The 20,382-nt window shown below is 34.6% G+C and overlaps 1 protein-coding gene across 1 annotated transcript in view; it reads left to right on the top strand.

Annotated features, from left to right (window-relative positions):
* The window catches only part of LOC119260306 (transmembrane protease serine 11A), a 57,301-nt gene extending 54,120 nt beyond the window's left edge, over positions 1-3,181 (top strand). Inside the window, exons 9-10 of the mRNA XM_037529293.1 lie at positions 720-862; positions 3,016-3,181. Coding sequence (XP_037385190.1) covers positions 720-862; positions 3,016-3,177 — 305 coding nt within the window. The 3' untranslated portion in view covers positions 3,178-3,181. The remainder of the gene's footprint in view (positions 1-719; positions 863-3,015) is intronic.
* The last annotated feature ends 17,201 nt before the right edge of the window (positions 3,182-20,382 follow it).

Raw genomic sequence — 20,382 nt, 5'->3', positions numbered from 1 at the left:
CAAAACCTACTCATGAGAATAACAACCATCATATTCACAGATTATACTCTTAACTGAGGGGAAAATGAGATCTCACAGGAAGCTTGGGGATATTCTGTCTGCTATGGTTTCCTGATTCCTGTATGGTTTGATATTTTTAAAAATCCCTGAATGTGTATGATGTCCTTTCCTTCCAAACATAGGTAGTAGCTTTCTTGCCATAATATTGCTTTCTACAACTAATGAAATCATTTAAATCTAGAATATCAAACTGGAAATACATAAGAAATGAAAACATTGTTTTTAAATGTCATTATGTGAAAGTTTTTTCACAAAGCATAAAGGATAAAACAAATGTATGTAATCCTATTGTTATTTTACAAACCAAGGGAGTAAACCATCTAAATCCCCAGTTTTTGGGTACAATCTAGAGTATGCATATACAATTAAAAAAATGGAATCCCTTCCTACACAAATCAATTTTGCTAAAAAGTGCAAAGATTGTCCAGAAAAAAGGAATGAAATGTGTTTCTTGCTTGTAGAGTTATGCATAAAAATATGATAAGGATGATAATTACCATTTAAGTGTGCCAAATTTTAAACCAGAAGTTTCTTCTGAAACTGCATACATCATTACCTCATTTTGTACTGATAATTTTAATGCAGAAAAAGATAATAAAGTCCACTTACTTCATTCTAGCTAAAGATGCTGATTATAAACATTAAAATTCTATTTTAAGGGAAACCCCAAAATGATCTTCGAGAAGCCAGACTGAAAATCATAAGTGACGATATATGTAAACAACCATATGTGTACGGCAATGATATAAAATTTGGAATGTTTTGTGCTGGATATCTGGAAGGAATTCATGATGCCTGCAAGGTAGGTGGAGAGAGATTACTTTGATAAGACCCAAACACAAATGACAAAAGGATTGGAATTGCTGATATGAAAGTCTCTGGTATTTTATCTCAAATTCATGATGCTGCCATTTCCAGTTGAGTTTAATAAAAAGAACTATCATTTGTTGTAACCACTATGCATGCAGCTGCTGCACTGATTTAAGGGCTATCCCAAGATGGCATTCAAAATTGCTTAAGAACACAGTGGTTGAGTTTTGGCAACATTCTTCCAGAAGTTTCATAATTTAAATTCTGGAAATTGGAAACGCGAAGTCTAACAAAATTAGTCTAGAATTGTCCCAGGTCATATTTTCACTCATTCTAAGTCTGTTTACTCATTCAAAGGAAATGCTTAAGTGCACATCTGTGTGTCCTTCACTGGTCCAAGTACTGGAAATACAATCTTGTGTAAAAATCTGCATGAAACTTACTTTTAAAAAACTTACATTAATCAAAAAAGTAATACCAATGTAAGTAACTGGAAAAAAGTCTTGGAAGGAAAAGACCATGGTTTTGTGATTATTATAAGAAATGAATACCCCAGCAGGGGTAAAGCTGGGGGGTAGCTAGAGCGAAGGTAGTACTCAAATGAGTAGGAATCAACTACAAAGAATGCAAATGTGAAAGTACTATGAGGCAGGGTATAAGAATTATAGAAACTGAAAGAAAATCATGTGGTGAAACAGAATTCATGGAGTCCAGTGGTACAGGGCCAGGCAGGATCATTATAAAGGGCCTGGTTGTGCAGGGTCTTGAATGCTACCTTTATTTTTTTCCATCACCATATTATACCCCACAGACCCTTTCCCCTTTTTTCCTCCCCCTCCTTAACTTCACAGATCCCACTTCCTTAATTCGTGTATAGTTTTTTAATAAGTATTTTTGTTTTGCCTAATTCTACTCTATGTAAATGTTCAACATTTGTCATTTTGACTTAAATACACATAATTTCTTAGAAGCACTTCCACTTTGCTGCACAAATGGCATCATTTCATTTTTCCTTCTGGCTGAATAGTATCTCACTGTGTGGCTAAAGAGCCATAGCTCTTTACCTATCAGTGAGCACTTAGGTTGCTTCTGTGTCCTTGCTATTGTAAATAATGCTGTAATAAGCATTGTAGAGCATATAATTTTTGAGCTAATGTCTTTATGTTCTTTGGATTGATGCCCAGAAGTGGGACTGCTGCATCATATGATAGTTCCACTTTTACTTTTTTTCTGAGGTAAATCCCTTTTGCTTTTCAAAATGGCTGTGTCAGCTTACAGTGTAATAAGATTCTTCTTCTTGTGCATTCTCTCCAGCACTTTTTGTTGGGGTCTTTTCAGCATATTCCATTCTCACTGGTGTGTGATGATATCTCATGTTGCTCTAACCTATATCCCATATTAAAAATGATGATAAATATTTTTCCATGGCCTTCTGGATACACTCTGGTGAATTATCTGTTCAGATCTGCTATTGCTTAGGTTGTCGGTGTTTTATTGCTCAATTGTGTATGTTTTATGTTTTTATATGTTTATATGTTTATATCTTGGATACTAACTAACCCCTTGTCAGTGTGTCAAAAGATACCAACCTTCATTTATAAAATGAATGAGCTCTGGGGATCTAACATACAAGACAGTTACTATCGCTAATAATACTGTCTCTTGTTATTTGCTAAGTGCTAAGAGTATTGTGAATATTGTGAACTTGTTATTTTCTAAGAGGAGATATAAGTGCTCTCATTACCAGTAACTATGTGAGGCAATGTATATGTTAGATAACATGATGACAGTAATCATTTTAGAATGTATACTTGTCAAATCATCACATTGTGTTCTTTAAATACACATAATTTTATTTGAAAATTATTCCTTTTAGTTGAAAAAATTTAAATTTAAATTTAAAATTTAACCCCCCATGTCACAGGGATTAAAGTCTCAGTGCTATCAAGGTATTGCCAACCATTGCAGCATGAGTTCGATCCCCAGCCAGGGAGCTGGCCCACATGGCACAGCAGACCTCAATTTTATTGTCCCCTTCTCCCCTCAGCTATAAAAGACTAATAATAAATGTATGTTTCATCAGAATATCTTTAGTAATAAGGCTTTTATTAGGCTAATTTTCTTTTTTCTCTTTTTGATTTTCAGGGTGATTCTGGAGGACCTTTAGTTGTAAAGGATTCTAAAGATACCTGGTATCTCATTGGAATTGTGAGCTGGGGAGATAACTGTGGTAAAAAAAACAAACCTGGAGTATATACAAATGTTACTTATTATAGAAAATGGATTGCTTCAAAAACAGGTCTCTAGTTCACTATAAAAGTTTAACATCAAAAATTGTATGCAGTGCATAAATGTATGAGAACTGAATCATTAAATGGAATGAAGTAAAATGAAGTGAGGTTAAATGACTGACCTGAACAATATGAGACCTATGATATATCTAATTAATTTTAGGATCATTTTAATCAACCAACAACTCATAACCAATTTTAAGAGATTTAAATTTACAAATGGGTCAATTTAGCCTGGTTTGAAAATATATCAGGGATACTCACCTATTTAAGTGAGGAGCAATGTAAATTTTTGAGGGTAGTTGTGAGGATTTTAGATTGTCTTTGTCAGGCATGTCCCATTAAATGAGAAACTTTATAAACTCAAGGAGTTCAGGAAACGCTTTCATAAATCTATCATTTCTTCAGGCTCACAAATACATTTTTTTTCCTTTTTCCTTATCCTTCTGGATTTCCTAGAGATTTTTCCATCATAAGAAGTGTTTCTATTTATAAACCCATTGGCATGATGTTTATAAGAAATTACATCAAAGTAACAAAGTATGGTAATAAATCAGGTCAGATATGCCCTAACCTTTTTCTGTAGTGAAACCTTATCTTTTGGTTTTTATTGACACACACAACTACCCTATAAACATACCCAGAGAAAGTGTAGTTATGAGTATATATATTAATTTTCTAATCAATAATGTATTTTTGTTACAAATATTTGGGAGGTTATGGCCACATCAAACAATGGATACCAAAAAAAAAAAAAATGACATTCTAAAGATCCATTTACATGTTTGGACCATCAGGAGGTAGCTTTGTACATCATTACTGTAAGGTTAAATGTCTAAAAAAAAAAAAAAAACAGACTATGCTGATACATTGAAGAATCAAAGAGCATTTTCTTTCTACATGGAAAAAGTTTATTCTTTTGTATAGTTCAATTATCCTCTATGCTTGTAGCAGTCATGTACTGTTGCAACCATGAAATCATAATTAACTTTTTAATAAGCACCAATTTTGAGAACTTACCATACAGAATTTATGATCGAAGTGATCTGAAAGAGCAAATAACCCCCCTGTCTTGTGAAGACATTAAAAGAGTCAGTCTCATATTTCAAGATAGAATTAAATGAAGGCTTTGTGACAGTCTGAATGATAACACCAGCTATTAAATATTAAGAATTCTCACTGGAAAGTCATTTACTCATGTTGTTAAAATATATACCAAAGCATTGGAAAATGGAGTTACTTTGTATTAATCCTTCCCCCACTCAATGCTGTTAAGAAGATGTGAAAATAATCCTAACATAATCCAAGAGATTTGTAAGTTATTCACCAAAAAATTGACCTATAACTTAGATTCATAAATTTGGAAGTTTAGGAAAGATTGTATTAGTCATGAGGACCAACACACTTATTATGAAGAAACTGAAGCCAGGAAACATCAATGACTTGACAAAGCTATAGATAGTTTTTATCCCATGGACCTAAAACCAGGTACCAATTTTACATATCCTTTCCTTACAAAGTATCTTTATAATCATAAATCATCCTATCTATAAAATCCTATCTTTATAAATCATCCTATCTATAAAAAAATTCAGCAAGTGCTAGTAAATCTATTTTTAGTTAGGAAACTCTTGAGGAAAGAATTTAAAAAAATGTGATTCACTTAGGCAGCTGGCTGCCAATTCTCTACTCCTTAAGATAAACTTGCTTCTTCATATATAAAAATATATATAGGCATATAAGTAATTCTATATTGTGGTGATAATATAATTGACTTTCAGTGTTAAGATTCCAGATGATCTTAGCATCATAAACTGTATTTCTAAACTGTTTTGTGCAACATTTTATTGTGGGTTACATGTAAACAAATATTCATCTATCATTTTAAACCTAATAAAGTTGGTTATCAGAGCATTACAAATATCACATCTGTGTTAGGTCAAGAGCATAAATCTTTCTTTCAACTGCTATTAAGACATACATTTCTCCTAAATAATTACTATGGATCACTCTGAAATGTGACATTTTGGCCTCAGATGGGCTGTCCCCTGCAGCAGACTCTGACCTCTTTCTACTCACTAGAAGCCTGGAACACACTCCTGCTCCTCCCCCTACTGATATAACCAAAATATATCTTCAGACATTGACAAATGTCCCATAAGGAATAAACTTGCCCCTTATTAAGAACTACTGTTCTGAGTATTTAATCATTTTCAGAAATGAGAAACACCTCGAAGATTTTACATCAAGTATTTAAAAACTTTTATCTGATTAAACAGTATTCACTCTGATGTCCCTAGAAGAAATAGCAGAATAAATGACTGACACTGCAGTCAGTGGCTTTTTCAAATACAGACTGACCTCGCCCCAACACAACGTGCTTTCAGGGACTTCAATCATTAACCTACCCAGAGTGTATTCACAGAATATTAATATTAGCCATTGTCATGAAAACAGGTTTCAATAAATAACTCTAGTAGAATTTTTCTACTTGAACACAATTCATAATAAAAAAGATATTTTAATCATAGCTCTATAAATACATAATAAAATTCATATATAGTAAAAATTTAAAAAGAAGTTTCATAAGGTAAAACTTTGCTAAATGCAATAAGAAAAAAAGTTTAGTCCTTTGTATTGCACAATTATCCTTATGGCTTTTAGATGTAACCTACTGTTGCAACCATGAAATTATCATTAAAAAAATGTTTTTAATAAGCACCAATTTTGAGAACTTAGCATACAGAATTTATAACCAAAGATCTGAGAAAGCAAATAAACTCCCTAAGTGTCTAGTGAAGACATTACTGTCCTTCCTTTCTCTTTGTCCAAAGGCCCTCTCCAATCTGGATAATTCCCATTTGTCATGTTATAAATCTGTGATTATTTTCTTGTGATTAAGGCCCTTCCTTATTGAATTTGCCTAATAGACAACAGAGAGAGTAAACTGAAAATCAAACAATATCTGCTTTCCAAAAGCTCATAGAAAGTAATTTCAATTTCAGAAAAATATTTTGTTGTATATTTAATTACACATATGACTGTCCTTTAGTTTTCATTAGGAATCAAGACTCAGCTGTTAAATCAACTTTTAACATTTTTTTGTTGTTTTCCAAAGTTAGGAAATATATGTACTCCTATTTTCACTGCAGCACTATTTATAACAGCCAAGTTATATAAACAACCAAAACTCATCAGATAGATGAGAAGATTAAGATGTGATGTATATGTACAATGCTAGTTCTCAAAATTGAGTAAGGACCCACTTCTGCAGACTCAGAAGGCTCAAAGGAAGTCTTCATAAGCAAAATCTTCAGGATATCTGCCCATACATCTACATCCCACATGTCAGGTCCCAGGTTTCCCCAGCTAGGGCTGACTTTGGAATAACAGATCTGTCTTTGTTGGGCATTCAACCATCATTGGAGTTCAGCAACTTTAACCAATCCTGTGCTTTATATGCAGTTTTTCCTGCTCATCTACTACATATAATGAGGGCTTCTTTTTTATTTTTTTAAGATTTATTCATTTATGCATACAAGAGCTAGGGTACAGGCCAGAGGGGTGTGTGTGGGGGGATGAGAGGATTCACCAGAGACAGAGTGGGTAACAGAACAGGCAGACTGACCAAAGCACACTGCTGAGGGGAGCAGCAGGCGAGTCAGGAGAGGTCTGCTGTGCCATGTGGGTTACTCCCTGGCTGGCTGGGAATCAAACTCATGCTGCAGTGGCTGCAGATTGCTTCACAGGTCACATCTTAACCCTTTCGCCACCAGGGAGACCCTGATGAGGGCTTCTTAATAATTTACCAAAAAAAGAATCTCTGGATCTCATACTGACTTTAAGTTATGTTAATTAGCCTCAACTGTTCATTATCCCCCTTTGAGTACATATGCAGCCTAGTGGCAAGCATGCAGTTCCACTGTCTTCATGTTTATCATCTCTCTCCCCCATCTCCTTCAAAACATGTGGACCAACACCCTGGGACTTGGAGTTAGAGAATTTCCAAATTCTCAAATTAGGTTTCCCAAGGAAGAGTTTCCCTTACAAATCCCTGGTAATCTGACTTCCAGGAATGGAGGAGTATCTGGCAGCTTTGATTACTGACTCCAACAAAAGTAACATGCCAAAAGAATGTCAGTGGCAGTTCTTACAGGAATACAGGTCATGAAGCCCAGGTACAAGTTTCCACTAGGTTGGTACCCCTCAAAGGAATAGTTCCAAATCTTAAAAATATGCTTGAAATTGGGCCTCCCCAGTGGCGCAGCGGTTGAGCGCTGGGTTGCGAAGCTGCCCGCGGCCTCTGCGGCGCCGGTTCAATCCCCGGCTGCTCCCCGGCCACGGGAGGAGGGTCCCACATGGCGCGCAGACCTCTCCTGCCGCCCGCTGCTCCCCTCAGCAGTGTACTTCGGTCCTTCTGCCTGCTCTGCTCCCCGCTCTGGCTCTGGTGAATTCTCTCACCCTCCCGCCTTCTGACTGTACCCAGTGCATGTATAAACAAACAAACAAACAAATAAATAAATAAACATGCCTCTATTAAAAAAAAAAAAAAAATATGCTTGAAATTTAGTAAATATTTTGCCTTTGTGAGAACACTTTCCTAGAAAATTGGGCACAACTACTAGTCCCTGAGTGCACTCAGAAAAGAAAATGCCCTTGACTTGAAGACATAGGAAAATCTTGACAAAGCTAATCTGCAGGAACTTTCAGGTTATTAAGCAGCTTCCTCAGGGCTAGTAAATTCCTAGAGACAGCAAATGATTCCCCTTGTGAATGTGCCTTTCACAAGCAAACCAATCCTATCCAGTGCCCAGCCCTAAACTCCTTACTTTAGTTCTTCACTCTGGCTCTATACACCTGCCAATATAGTTTATCCACTCCAGAATCAGAAATCAGACAACTAGAGACAGCACCTATATTACAGACCCCAGTAAGTCTAATTAGTCAATCCTACACCTGCTTATCCTGTCTCATCTGTTCCTTCCCACAGAAATGACACTGAAGGCTCTTGCCCATAGTTCTTCCTTTTCCTTCTGTCTGCTAGTTGACTAATATTTCCTTATCTGGCACTGCATGATGTGATCTTCCTTTTGGGAACTGTGAATAATAAGTAATCTTTTCAATGGCCTTCATCTCCTGATCTACTGACCTCATCACACGTACAGAAAAAATAAACTCTAGTCCCCCATCATATTCCACACTTTGTTCTAGGCCTGGGATGCACTATGGTGATTGTACCTTCAAGAGGGGGAGGCAGACAATTCTATACTCCCAAAATGCTAACAAGTATGTAAATCAACAAATACTTCAATAAAATAAATTAAACAAAACAATACAAATAAACTGTTTTAAAATACAGGTGCTCATACTGTGCAACTGAGTAGCTTGTCTTGAACGATCTGAAGGGTATCTCCATGTCTCCTTCAAGAGTAATTTTTGAAATACTGTCAAACATAGCTGCAATACTTCATTGAAATTTCTACTCACAATTTCTTTCAATAATTCAAAATTATTGAATAAGCACCTAACCCCTTGTCAGGTAGGAAAGCAGGCTCTGAAAACACCACAGCCCCTCCCCTCATGAAAATCCATGGTCAATCCTGAATAATACTGTCCTGAATATGAGACAAACATACTGCGGTGCAATCACATTGCAGAGGAATCAACCTACCCTAAGAGTTAAACCCTCGTGGATGAAGAAGCATATAAGAAAGCCTAAAAGATTATTTGAATTTGGGAACAAAAAAAATTATTGAGGAAGGTTAAGAAAAGATAATACAAGCTAATTAAATAGGAGAATGTGAGAGCAGAATGTTCAAACAGGTAAAGGAAAGTCAATGCTGGAGTGCAGCATTAGAGATGCAGAGTTAGAAAGAAAGGTGAAAAGGGAGGCAAAGTGCAGATGCTACAGGACTTTGCCACCATGTCAAAGAGAATAAACTATCTTAAGTGCAAGGGATTGATGGACAAGTTTGTGAAAGGATAATGACATGACTTAATTTATATTAATCATTTTTGTAGGAGTGAAGAGATAACGAATGTCAAAAAATAAAGTAGCGGGAGAGAGACTAATCACAAGCCTATGGCACATATATAGTTGAGAGTTTATAGTGACCTGGAGGCACGTAATGGCAGTGGAGATAAGGACAAGGAAAACAATAGATTTATGCACGTAGGACGTTACAGAAAGAGATAGTCAAGGTTAATGTACAGATTTCCCATATGAGAAACTGGAAAAATGGAAGGTAACTTGTGGAGATAGGAAATATCAGACAAGCAAATTTAGGAAGGAAAGGAAAAGGACATGCATACCAAAGCACAAATGACAAAATTAGCCTCCCAAAAGAAGAAGAAAATTTCTTCTATACGAGGAAGGATATGGGCAGAGACATAAATTAATGGTTATCCCAGCAAATAGTTGAAGGAGTGTCCATCCGAAGACATCTTTTTCTCCAGTTGTAGATCTGTAAGTCATCTGCTGAAAACAAGGGCATGGAATAAGGGACAGAGTATAAACCTTTGGAGAAGAGTAGAAAACATTTGATGGATGGCAGATAGGAAAATACAGCTCACCAAAAAGCAGTAGATATATGGAAAAATGTTTATCATCACTTCCAGTAAGAGAGATGCAGATTAAAACCACAATGAGATACAATGAGAATGGCATATATTATATTATACACACACACACCAGTAAGTGGAAGAGAGGAAGCGAAGAAAGAAGATCCTTATGCTGTTGGTGGGAATGTAAACTGGTGCAGTCATTATGGAAAATGATCTAGATTTACAGTAGAAAACTCTAAGTAGAAATACCACATAACCCAGCAGTCTCACTCTTAATATCTAACACCATCTATAGAGGAAAAAACTACATGCTCTACAGTGTTTATCACCTCACTAGTTACAAAAACTAGGATATGGATGCAACCTAAAAATCCATGAATAGATGAGATAGGTTGATATGGCATATTCACACTTAGGACACTATTCAGCCACAAGGAAAAATGGATAAAATGCAGCTAACTCACAGTAAATGGAGGGAGTTTGAAGAAGTTGTGTGTAGTAAAGCAACTCATAATGACAAAGGACAAATACTGTACATTTACATAGTGAACATACTTTGAAAAAAATAAAATACAAAAACTAGTGGGCATTAGTAAATGCTATGAGGTCTCTAAGGTTAGAAGGATGGACAAGGAAGGAAGGGATAAAAGTATATAGGAGTAGTAATGGGAAAAATGAGATGAAAAAAATTTAAATAGAGAAGAATTGAAATAGCTTTTATGAACACTAAATTAGACATTTTGGAAGAGGAAATGAATACAGTTTGTGGTGATTATGCTAAGTAAAATAAATCAAAAAACTAAAGACAGTTATCAGATGGTTTTACTCATTTGTGCAATATTTAAAAAAAAAAACAAAAACCCAGTCAAAACACAACAAAAATAATCCTTGAATTCTGTGAAAAATACAGTGGTTACCAGAGGAGGGGAAAGGACTGAGAGGAGGTTATATGGTGAGTGAAGCATGTCCAAATGTTGAGGTATGAAATTGTACTCCCCAAATTATATTGTTATGTAAATGAATGGCAAATGAATAAAATGTGATATTTTCTGAAAAGGTACTTATGACTAAGATGTTTCTTTTATATCTTATTTTATAAAATGGTTTTTAAAAATGCATGGGCAATGTTTTGGGATATTTCTGTAAGATTGGTTTGAGAAGCAAAATCCCCACATTTGGATTTAGGGAGGAAGGGATTTTAGAAGCATCCAAGGCCATTTTCAAACTGTGTTCTTCACTATTTTTCAATGTGACTCCTACACACGTACACATACATACTATCTTAAGAATCAGTGATGAAGGAATGAGCACATTACATGTTGTTGAACAAGCAAGGTGGTTTACATTCCTCAGTGTGTTTTATTTGATTTGACTGAATTTAATTTTTATAGCTTTATGAGGTGATATTTAAACTCCACTTGTATATGTAAAAAAACCCTGAGATTTATAGAGATAATTCTACTGAACCCTGCTGGGAAGTAAACAAAAGAACCAAGATTTGAATGTAGGTCTATTCTAACTCAAAAGCTCATACAGTTTCCCCTACTAAACTGTTCCTGAATATTCAAGTTTTGAAACAGAGTGAAGCATTCTTATTCCTTTAACTGCAACTACCTAACATCATAATCCAAAACAGTTTTGTCACACAAAATTGAATTGCCACCCAAATTTTAAATTTATATTAATAAATGTAAGAATTATGCTTAAATACCATTGTATAACTTTCAATGGAAGGCATATCCATTATCTTTCTTTTTGTATCTTTATACTGTCAGAGAGGTCATGACAAATTCATTACCAACTATATACATATGACTTGACTGTACTTTCCCAGATTTGATGACTAAACAAACTCCAAATTGAAAAAGAAAAAAACACTACTGGCCCACACCTTCTCAGATTAACTGCTTTCGGTTGTTTTTTCCACTCAGATTGTTGTGACGGGCTCCATCAAATGATTAATACTTCTTTCAAAAGTAGGTCTATTTACAGACATTTGTATATTTTAAGATAATCTATTTACCACTATCTTCCCCGCTCAGACTAGGAAGGCAAAATAACCAATCTTATGGAGCTAGAAGGGATCATGCTCAGCGAAATAAGTGAGAAAGAAGAAGAAAAATACCAGATGGTCTCACTCATAGCAGGAATTTAGAAAACCTAAATAAGGGACCAGGAAAAAGACTAATACAAAGTAAAAATCAAAATCAACAAGCAACTATAAACCAGAGACACACTTGGGGAGGAGGGAAGGGGAGAGGAAGGACTAGGGTCAAAATAAGGGGGGGGGTGCAATTGTATGAGGAATATAACCAAAATGATAATGCACACATTGTGCAAAAATGAAAAATGATGTAATTATATAAAATATTTTTAAAAAAGAAATAACCACTCTTAATAATTTGTACAATGTATGGTCTTTCCTCTACCAAAATAAAAGACTCCTGACAACTCCCTGATGTCTGTTCCTGTAGTTTTCCTTTACTGTTGTGCATGTATAAATCAAAGAATAAAATCAAATCTATGACAGGAAGGAAAAGGATTCTGATACTTTTTATACAATGTGATTCTCTATTCCTTATTCTTGTAATGGCTGCTCCTTTAGAATAGAAAAGGACAAGGCCTATCCCACCACTCCCTGAGGATCTGGAGTCAACATCTTTTAAAAGAGTCCCTGTTAAGAAGTATTGCTTTGCTTCACAAACCAAACTTTCATGCCCCACCTCTCATTCTGTGTTGAGGTCATCACAGACAAGCAGGAAGTATCTTTCAGACTGTTTTTTCCATGTTATTCCCACTCCCTGACTCACTCCTAAATTCTGTAGTAAATAATGATGGAACACCTGGATCTGCACTAAGGCATTCTGTTATTAGACATTCAAACAATATGTGTTGAGTAAGCACCTACTCATCTAAATGGACTTTGCTCAGTACTCCAGGAAATACAAAGATAGAGGACAAAGAATATGTATAGTTAGAGGAGCTACAAATAAAAAAAAAAAAGAAAACTTCAAATCATTGACCAAATTAAAAGTAAATTTTAAAAGACAATAAAATGTCTAAATGATTTGATCTAAGACTCTTTCATTTATTCCAAGAAAAAAGTCAGCAATAGCCTCAAAAAGAAATCACGTATGTGAAGATGGTCATTGAATGTGTCATCTACAATGAAAAAAAAAGAAAATGTCTAAATAACTCACATTATGAAATGGTTTCAGTATTTTACCATGAATCCATTCAGCATAATTTGATTCACTCTCTATAGTTAATTGATGATCTAGATACTATATTTGCTAATTTTTGTAAGTCGTAGCATTTTACTTATCAATTAGATTCATATACAGTTACTAGAAATAATATACAGTTACTAGAAATAAAACTTAGCAATGCAGGGGTTTGCTTAGGAAACAACATTAAGTATAAAAAGCATAATACAAAGCTAAACAACAAGTTACTATTTCAAGAAGACCTGTACATGTAAACATTACTTAAGGGTTGACAGGTAAAATAAAAACAGTTGGTTAATGTAACTTTGTTATTAAAAAAACACACATAATGTTATAACGCAATGTTACTTCAATAAATGAATTTTTTCTTTTTTTTTTTTTTTTAAGATTTATTTATTTATTTATACAAGCACTGGGCACAGTCAGAAGCACGGGAGGGTGAGAGAATTCACCAGAGCCAGAGTGGGGAGCAGAGCAGGCAGAAGGACCATTCTTTTTTCAAAAAAGATTTATTTTTTATTTATGCATATAAGAACTGGTTGTAAGCCAGAGGTGAAGGGGGGGAGAGGATTCACCAGAGAGAGTGGGAAGCAGAACCAGCAGATCTCCTGAAATACACTACTGAGGGGAGCAGTAGGCGAAACAGGAGAGGTCTGTTGAGCCAAGTGGTTTAGCTCCCTAGCCAGGACTAGCTAGCTCCCTAGCTAGAACTCATACCTCAGTGACTGGCAATAGCTTGAGACTTTAATCCCTGCACCACCAGGGAGGCCCTTTAGCATTCTTTATTTCTCTCAAAGTAAACCCAACATAGCTTGCCAATTTTATTTTATCTCCTATTTTTTTCCCAACACATTAAACAGGAATGTTCTTTCTCACCTCCATGCTATCCTTGTCTGTTTCTCTGGGCTCTCCCGCTGTCCACAAACACTGCCTGACACTCTCCATCCTTACTCAAACCCCACACACATTTGTATCATACGTTACTGTTCACTCATCTCCTCGGAGGAGATTAAAAAAACTTTTTTCAAAAGATATACTTGAAAAAGACTGTGGATTTTGTTTCAACTATTGGAACTGCTTGCTTATCCCACACACTTTGCACACCTACTCAGTGATTCTTCTGATTCTGTTTTATATGCTACAAGGAAAACATTTTATCACAGAGAAGGGAGAATTCAAAGCAGTATTACCCACTAATGACTGGAAAGTATTTTTGTCTTTTGCTTGCTGTGGCAACCGAGGTATATGACATGTTGATAACATGGACAAGAATGCCACATCCTCTTGAAAAGTGATCACCTGATAGCATGAAGAGTAGTTGATAACCTGTCACTTGTTATATTTTAATCATAACTTACCAAAATAAATAAAATTCTTACTAATCTGTGGAGCACCGTTTCTGATTCCATTCTAAAGCCACGCTATTGGTTCAAGTTGATCCTTCAGACTTGTTTAACAAGTTACAGATTTCAATTACGTGGGATTTCCTCATTTGTATTCAGCTCTTTCATAGATCACACATAATACATGCATGTCATTCATTTGGGTGGAAATCTCAGCAGCTGGATAGCCAGAAAAAAGGACCTCTTCTTTATTCAGGATTAAAATGTATAGGTAAGTGCTGTTTTTGATTCTGTAACTTTCAAAATTTTTTATTATATCTCAGAGTCTATGAAAAATATATAGACACTTAAGAAATTTTTGTCTCGCAATTTTCCTGTTAATTTTTTGAAAGCTTCACTGAAAGGTTTAGGTACTGTTTTGATAATATGCTTGATCATGTTTAAATAAGGTGATTGGATATATGACTGAAATCTTTACTGAATGAGTAAATCTAAACTGATCACTTAGTTATGACAACATATTCTTAAATAAGGAAGTGTTTTTATTTTTTCATGTTTAACTTTTCCAAAAGAAATGTCAATTTCAAAATGTAGTCAGTAAAAAATTACTTTTTTGTTTCAGAATTTTTTGAGGATTCTGTATTCTTACTTACATCATAGTATCATTAAATATGCAATGAATCCCCAAATCCACTTTTACACAATAAAGGCATTTTTCATCTACTTTTATATAGGTATGATATCATTATTTTCAAGTAAATTCTTGTTGATATTTAAGGAAAAAACAGTATTTAGATTTCAATTAGTGAATACTTGTTTTCACATACTTTCACATAAAAAGGCAACAAGTTATAGGATAATCTGGAGTTATATGGTAAGATATAAAAATCATTACACAATTTAATGTATCTGTGTATATACATATATATGAATATATGTAAATATATATGCATATATAGTTCCTTTTGCTTTCCCATGAATACACAACTGTGATACTAGCAAGTAATTTTAAAGGGGAATTAAATAAAAACATGTGTAATGTGTTTACAAAATTTAGTGTAGGTGGATTTATTTTATATCTCCCAAATACTAGCAAACTCAATCAAAATTCCAATAATTTTAATAAAATTAAGTGTATAATTGTGTGCATTTGACTAACTGTATATGAGTAAAAACAGATAACAATCTGTTCCAACAATAAACAAAACCTGAGAATAATTTAAATAAAATGATTTCACATTCAAATGATGAAATCACTAAAATAGGTTAAAATCTTCTAAGTCATTTATGTATGGTGCCCGTTTTTATTCTATGTGAAATAAAAAATCACAAAATTGAATTTTATATGTGGACTGTCTAATGAGGAATCCAAAATAGCAATCATGGTTTTTGTATTAAAATGATTAACATGGAGAACATATGAATTGTTTTTTCCATTATTTCATTATTCTATACAATGTAATACTGTTTTGCTAATCACTATATACTATGAAATGCAGTTTGCTAAAACATTTAATTCTGCAAAGAAATTCTGATATTCAAAAATTTGACCCTTATAAATGCTAATATAGATGAAAATGTCATTTGAAGGAAAGATGTAAACCATGCAATTGATGAAATAGATGAACAATTTCATAATGCCTAAATTAACCCATTTCCTAAATTGATTCATCTTTATGGGAAATAGAACACGTCATCAGAACCACACTTTCCAATTACAAAAAAACTCTTCTTAGGAACTTTGTTTATTATGGAACACTTTGGTGTATTTCTTAAATAGATGGCATTGATTAGTAATAATTATTTTTCCTCTTTAATTAACCTGAAAAACACTTTACTCCACATTAGTTTTGTTGTTTGTTTTTTCAAAGTCAAAGCATCAAAGTCGCCTTGCCAATCTGATGAACTTTTAAAAATAAATTATGTACCTTCATTTGTCAACATATATACTCATGACTAGGAAGCAAGGGTTTATATTAAGTTGAATAAAGTATATAGAGTTTTCAATGGAAAGTGGAGAAGCATATTCAAATGTTTTAGGGAATTTTTTCTGCACTCTACTATAGTGTTTTCCAATTCCTCCATATCCTCAGAGGAACCAGGGCACCCAAATTGAATTGGGAAATGGAAACAGACAAGTGCAATATATTTTTTAGGTAGTTTTAGGTAAATCTGACAATTCTATGATACTTTGGTTAAAAATATGATCCGTTGGATGATTTGATTACTTTTATATAAAATTTAAACTCTCAAACCTCTTTCAGGTTATCCTCTCCTGAAAATACAAAGATAAGATATAGATTCTTTTATTGCCCATCTTGTTCTCCATATCTGTAGAAGGAAACCCCATCACATGGCCAGGAACCCAAGTAGCTGAGTAATCATGATATAATCGTTATTCATTCTAAATCCAAAATTCACAGTTATTCCAGATATTCTCAGTTCTCCTAAGAGAGTGTCTATGTCTACTGGATTACATAAAAAATATGAGATGAGTGTGGAAAATAGGATGAAGATTTAGAAACTGAAATTCAGAATGTTTTCAGGAAAGATTTAAGGAATCTTAGTTCAGGAACAGACAAGTCTTAGCAGGACACCTCCCACTATAACAAATCTTATTTCCATTTTCTTCCCTTTTGTCTGTACTTGTGATGGGATTAACTGATTACATAGACATGCCAAAGCCAATCAGGTGACATGAGTTTAACAACCCAAAACAACATGAAAACATGAAAGAGAAATGTATGTGCTTATGAGGGAAAGAAGCCACAATGTCAAAAATTCATTCCAAACTCTGTTGTTTCAATCTGGTTTATGAACTGCTACTTTAACTTTCAGAAACTATGCTTAAAATTGAAAATTTTATTATTAAGCAAAGGATAATTTCTTAATAGAATTAGTCAAGCAACTTACTTACTTCTTCAATCATACAGTCAACATAGTGTATTTAGAGACCCCATAGAAACCACAGGCCACATGCCAAACAGTTACCAATTGGCTGAAACATTTTTTTCTTTAATTATATTTATGGAAGTATGTTGGTATAGACAACAGTATATGTTTTGGGGGTATAATTTCAAAACCCTACAAATACAACATGATGTTATGGGCAGAGGAGTGGGAACATTATAATATAGAGAAAGATTATCTGCAATCAGTCATCTAGGATGATAAATTTCTACCAAATTCTCTAATGTCCACTGCCAACTTAATGTCCATTACAGAAGGTATCCCTAAGCTATTTCCTCAGAAATATGTTACTTACCTAATTCTTATACTGCTCAAGCTACCAAAATGACTATAATTGATACTCCTACTATGTCTTGAGGACAAAAATCAATAACCTAAACCTATCTGATTCCTTAAAATGTATTGCCCCAACTTGAAGGATCTCATTTTCTTGAGCAGAGAAATATGCATTGATTTTGTTTTTCAGAATATGCTTTTCTAAACTTAGCATATGTGCATGATATGTAAAATGAAAGTACCATTCCAAGTATAAAATTATTCATTGGATAACTGTCTAAAATAATTGAAAATCAAAATGATTTTGGAAAGGGTTACACTGATTAATAACTCAAAAGAAGAAAATGACTGACTCCATTCAATATTTGTAATACCCATTTTCCCAACCTATAAACAAATGTGTTGGAAATTAATATGATCAACTTTCAAGTCAGTGGTTAAAGAGATCCCTTTTTTTTTTTTCTAATCTAGAAAAATTTTGTCCTGGCAGTCTTACCTCTTAGCCAGGATATCTGCCTGAGTTTAATATTGCAAAGCATGAATTAAAGCAGAGTTTTCTTCTACTGGTATATTCCCATCAACATAAAGATGCGCCACATGACCTCCAATTTAAAAATATATAGATATAGATAAAGAGATAGAGATATAAAGATCTCCCTTGAGCCATGTCCCAGCTCCACCTATGGCTTTCTTTCTCAGTTCCTCGCCTTAACCAACATCTTCTATAAGCTTGTTTAGACACCCTGCCTGAATTTCTAATTTCTTATCCCTATCGTTCCTTTACTTTAAAAATTTGTTTGCAAACATCAAAGACTAATTTAAAAAATAAAACTTTGGGTACTCAGCATTTATAAGTAAGGTATATTAAATTACATCACCAGTACTTTAGAAGGCCCTACATGTCCCTTTCTAATTACATCTTATCCATTAAGTGCCCACCCACTACCTTTCACAATGTAACTATTATCCAGCAAAGTATCTCATTCTTTTGATTTTCTTTAAGGCTTTACCACTCATGGGTAGATTCCTAAATAACATGTTTAGTTCCATCTGTATTTATGATTCATATAAATGAGATCAAAATCATATTTTATAGGTAACAATATTATTCATGAGACAGTAAGAATTTATTCAAACAACTTTTTCATTGCTATATAATAGTCTACTGTGATAGTATAACTCATATATTCACTCTTGTGGTATTTTGCCATTACATACAGTGCAACTCTGGACACTCATGAATTAATTAATGCAGTGGTTCAAACTTCCAAGAGTTTCTCTGTAAGTGGATTTAGTATGTAACGTATTCTCCCTTATTCCATTACAAATAGCTTCTCATACCTACATTTGTAAAAAGGGTCTTGTCTAGGTCTTCAGTGATCATCCACATTGCAAAATCAGAAGGTCAGGTTTCAGTGGCCATTTAATAGCACAGTAGTGATTCTTCCCTGAAACATAATCTTCAAACACCTTTCACACCTGTTTTTTTCTCTTATCTCACTGATCAAGTTTTCTCACTTACTGTTGTTAGATCATTGTCATTTTTTGTTGCCCAAATTATTGAGTACTTTACAGTAAAGCCTATTCTCTTTTGAAGCTGTATTTTGATTCTCTGTTAGTCACTCCTGTTCAATTGGTATTCTCTCTCTCTCTCACACACACGTGTGTGTATATATATATATATATATATATAAAATATATATATATACACACACACACACATACACATATATGTGTGTATACACAAATAATTCCCAAAGGCAGGTAGTAGTCCTTCAAGTTCACACTCAACCCATTAGGAAACCCAAACTATTCTTGCCTGAAAACAACTTTTAATTCAATATAGCAAAATGAGTCATTTTGAGTCCTACAAACCCAAGCACTTTATTTACATACACATATTTTATGTCATTTATCTCATTTCACCATATGTTATACTTCATTTCTTTTTCATTACTCTTCCAATGAAACAATACCTACTTTTGGATTGCCCAATTTTTGTGCTAGGTGCTAGACATACAGAAAGAGAGCAGAAAGGCTTGAACTCTGCTCTTGTGTTGTAGATTGTGAAAACAGACACTAAAAAATCTAAATAATGGCTTCCCTGGTGGCGCAAGGGGTTAAGACGCAACCTATGAAGCAATCCACAGCCACTGCAGCACAAGTTTGATCCCCCGCCGGCCAGGGAGCAACCCACATTGCGCAGCACATCTCTCCTGGCTCGCCCACTGCTCCCCTCAGCAGTGTATTTCGATCAATCTGCCTGTTCTGTTCCCCACTCTGTCTCTGGTGAATCCTCTCACCCCCCACACCTCTGGCCTGTACCCCAGTTCTTGTATGCATAAATAAATCTTTAAAAAAATAAAAAAATCTAAATAAGCAAATACTTACCCAACTACAGTTGTGGTAAATACTATGAGAATGAGTTTAGGGGCATTGGTTGTTTAAGATGAATAGAAGCAACTGTCATTGAACATATTTATCCTACGGGAATCTAAGCATAGCAAAAGGTAGTCTTGTATTTATTTATTTATTTATACAAGCACTGGGTACAGTCAGAAGCACCGGAGGGCAAGAGAATTCACCAGAGCCAGAGCGGGGAGCAGAACAGGCAGAAGGACCAAAGTACACTGCTGAGGGGAGCAGCGGGTGGCAGGAGAGGTTACACGCCATGTGGGACCCTCACCAGGCGGCTGGAGATTGAACCGGTGCTGCAGAGGCTGCGGGCAGCTTTGCAGCCTGGCGCTTAACCGCAGCACCACCGGGGAGGCCCGCAAAAGGTAGTCTTTATGGAAAAATCATAAACTTCCTGGCCAGGAGATAACAATATCCTACAATATA

The sequence above is a fragment of the Talpa occidentalis genome, unplaced genomic scaffold (assembly GCF_014898055.3).
Source record: "Talpa occidentalis isolate TD23 unplaced genomic scaffold, MPIMG_talOcc4v2.1 talOcc4.6, whole genome shotgun sequence".
Lineage (NCBI taxonomy): Eukaryota > Metazoa > Chordata > Mammalia > Eulipotyphla > Talpidae > Talpa > Talpa occidentalis.
Note: the sequence above shows the minus strand (reverse complement) of the source record. Positions and strands in the feature narration are given on the sequence as shown.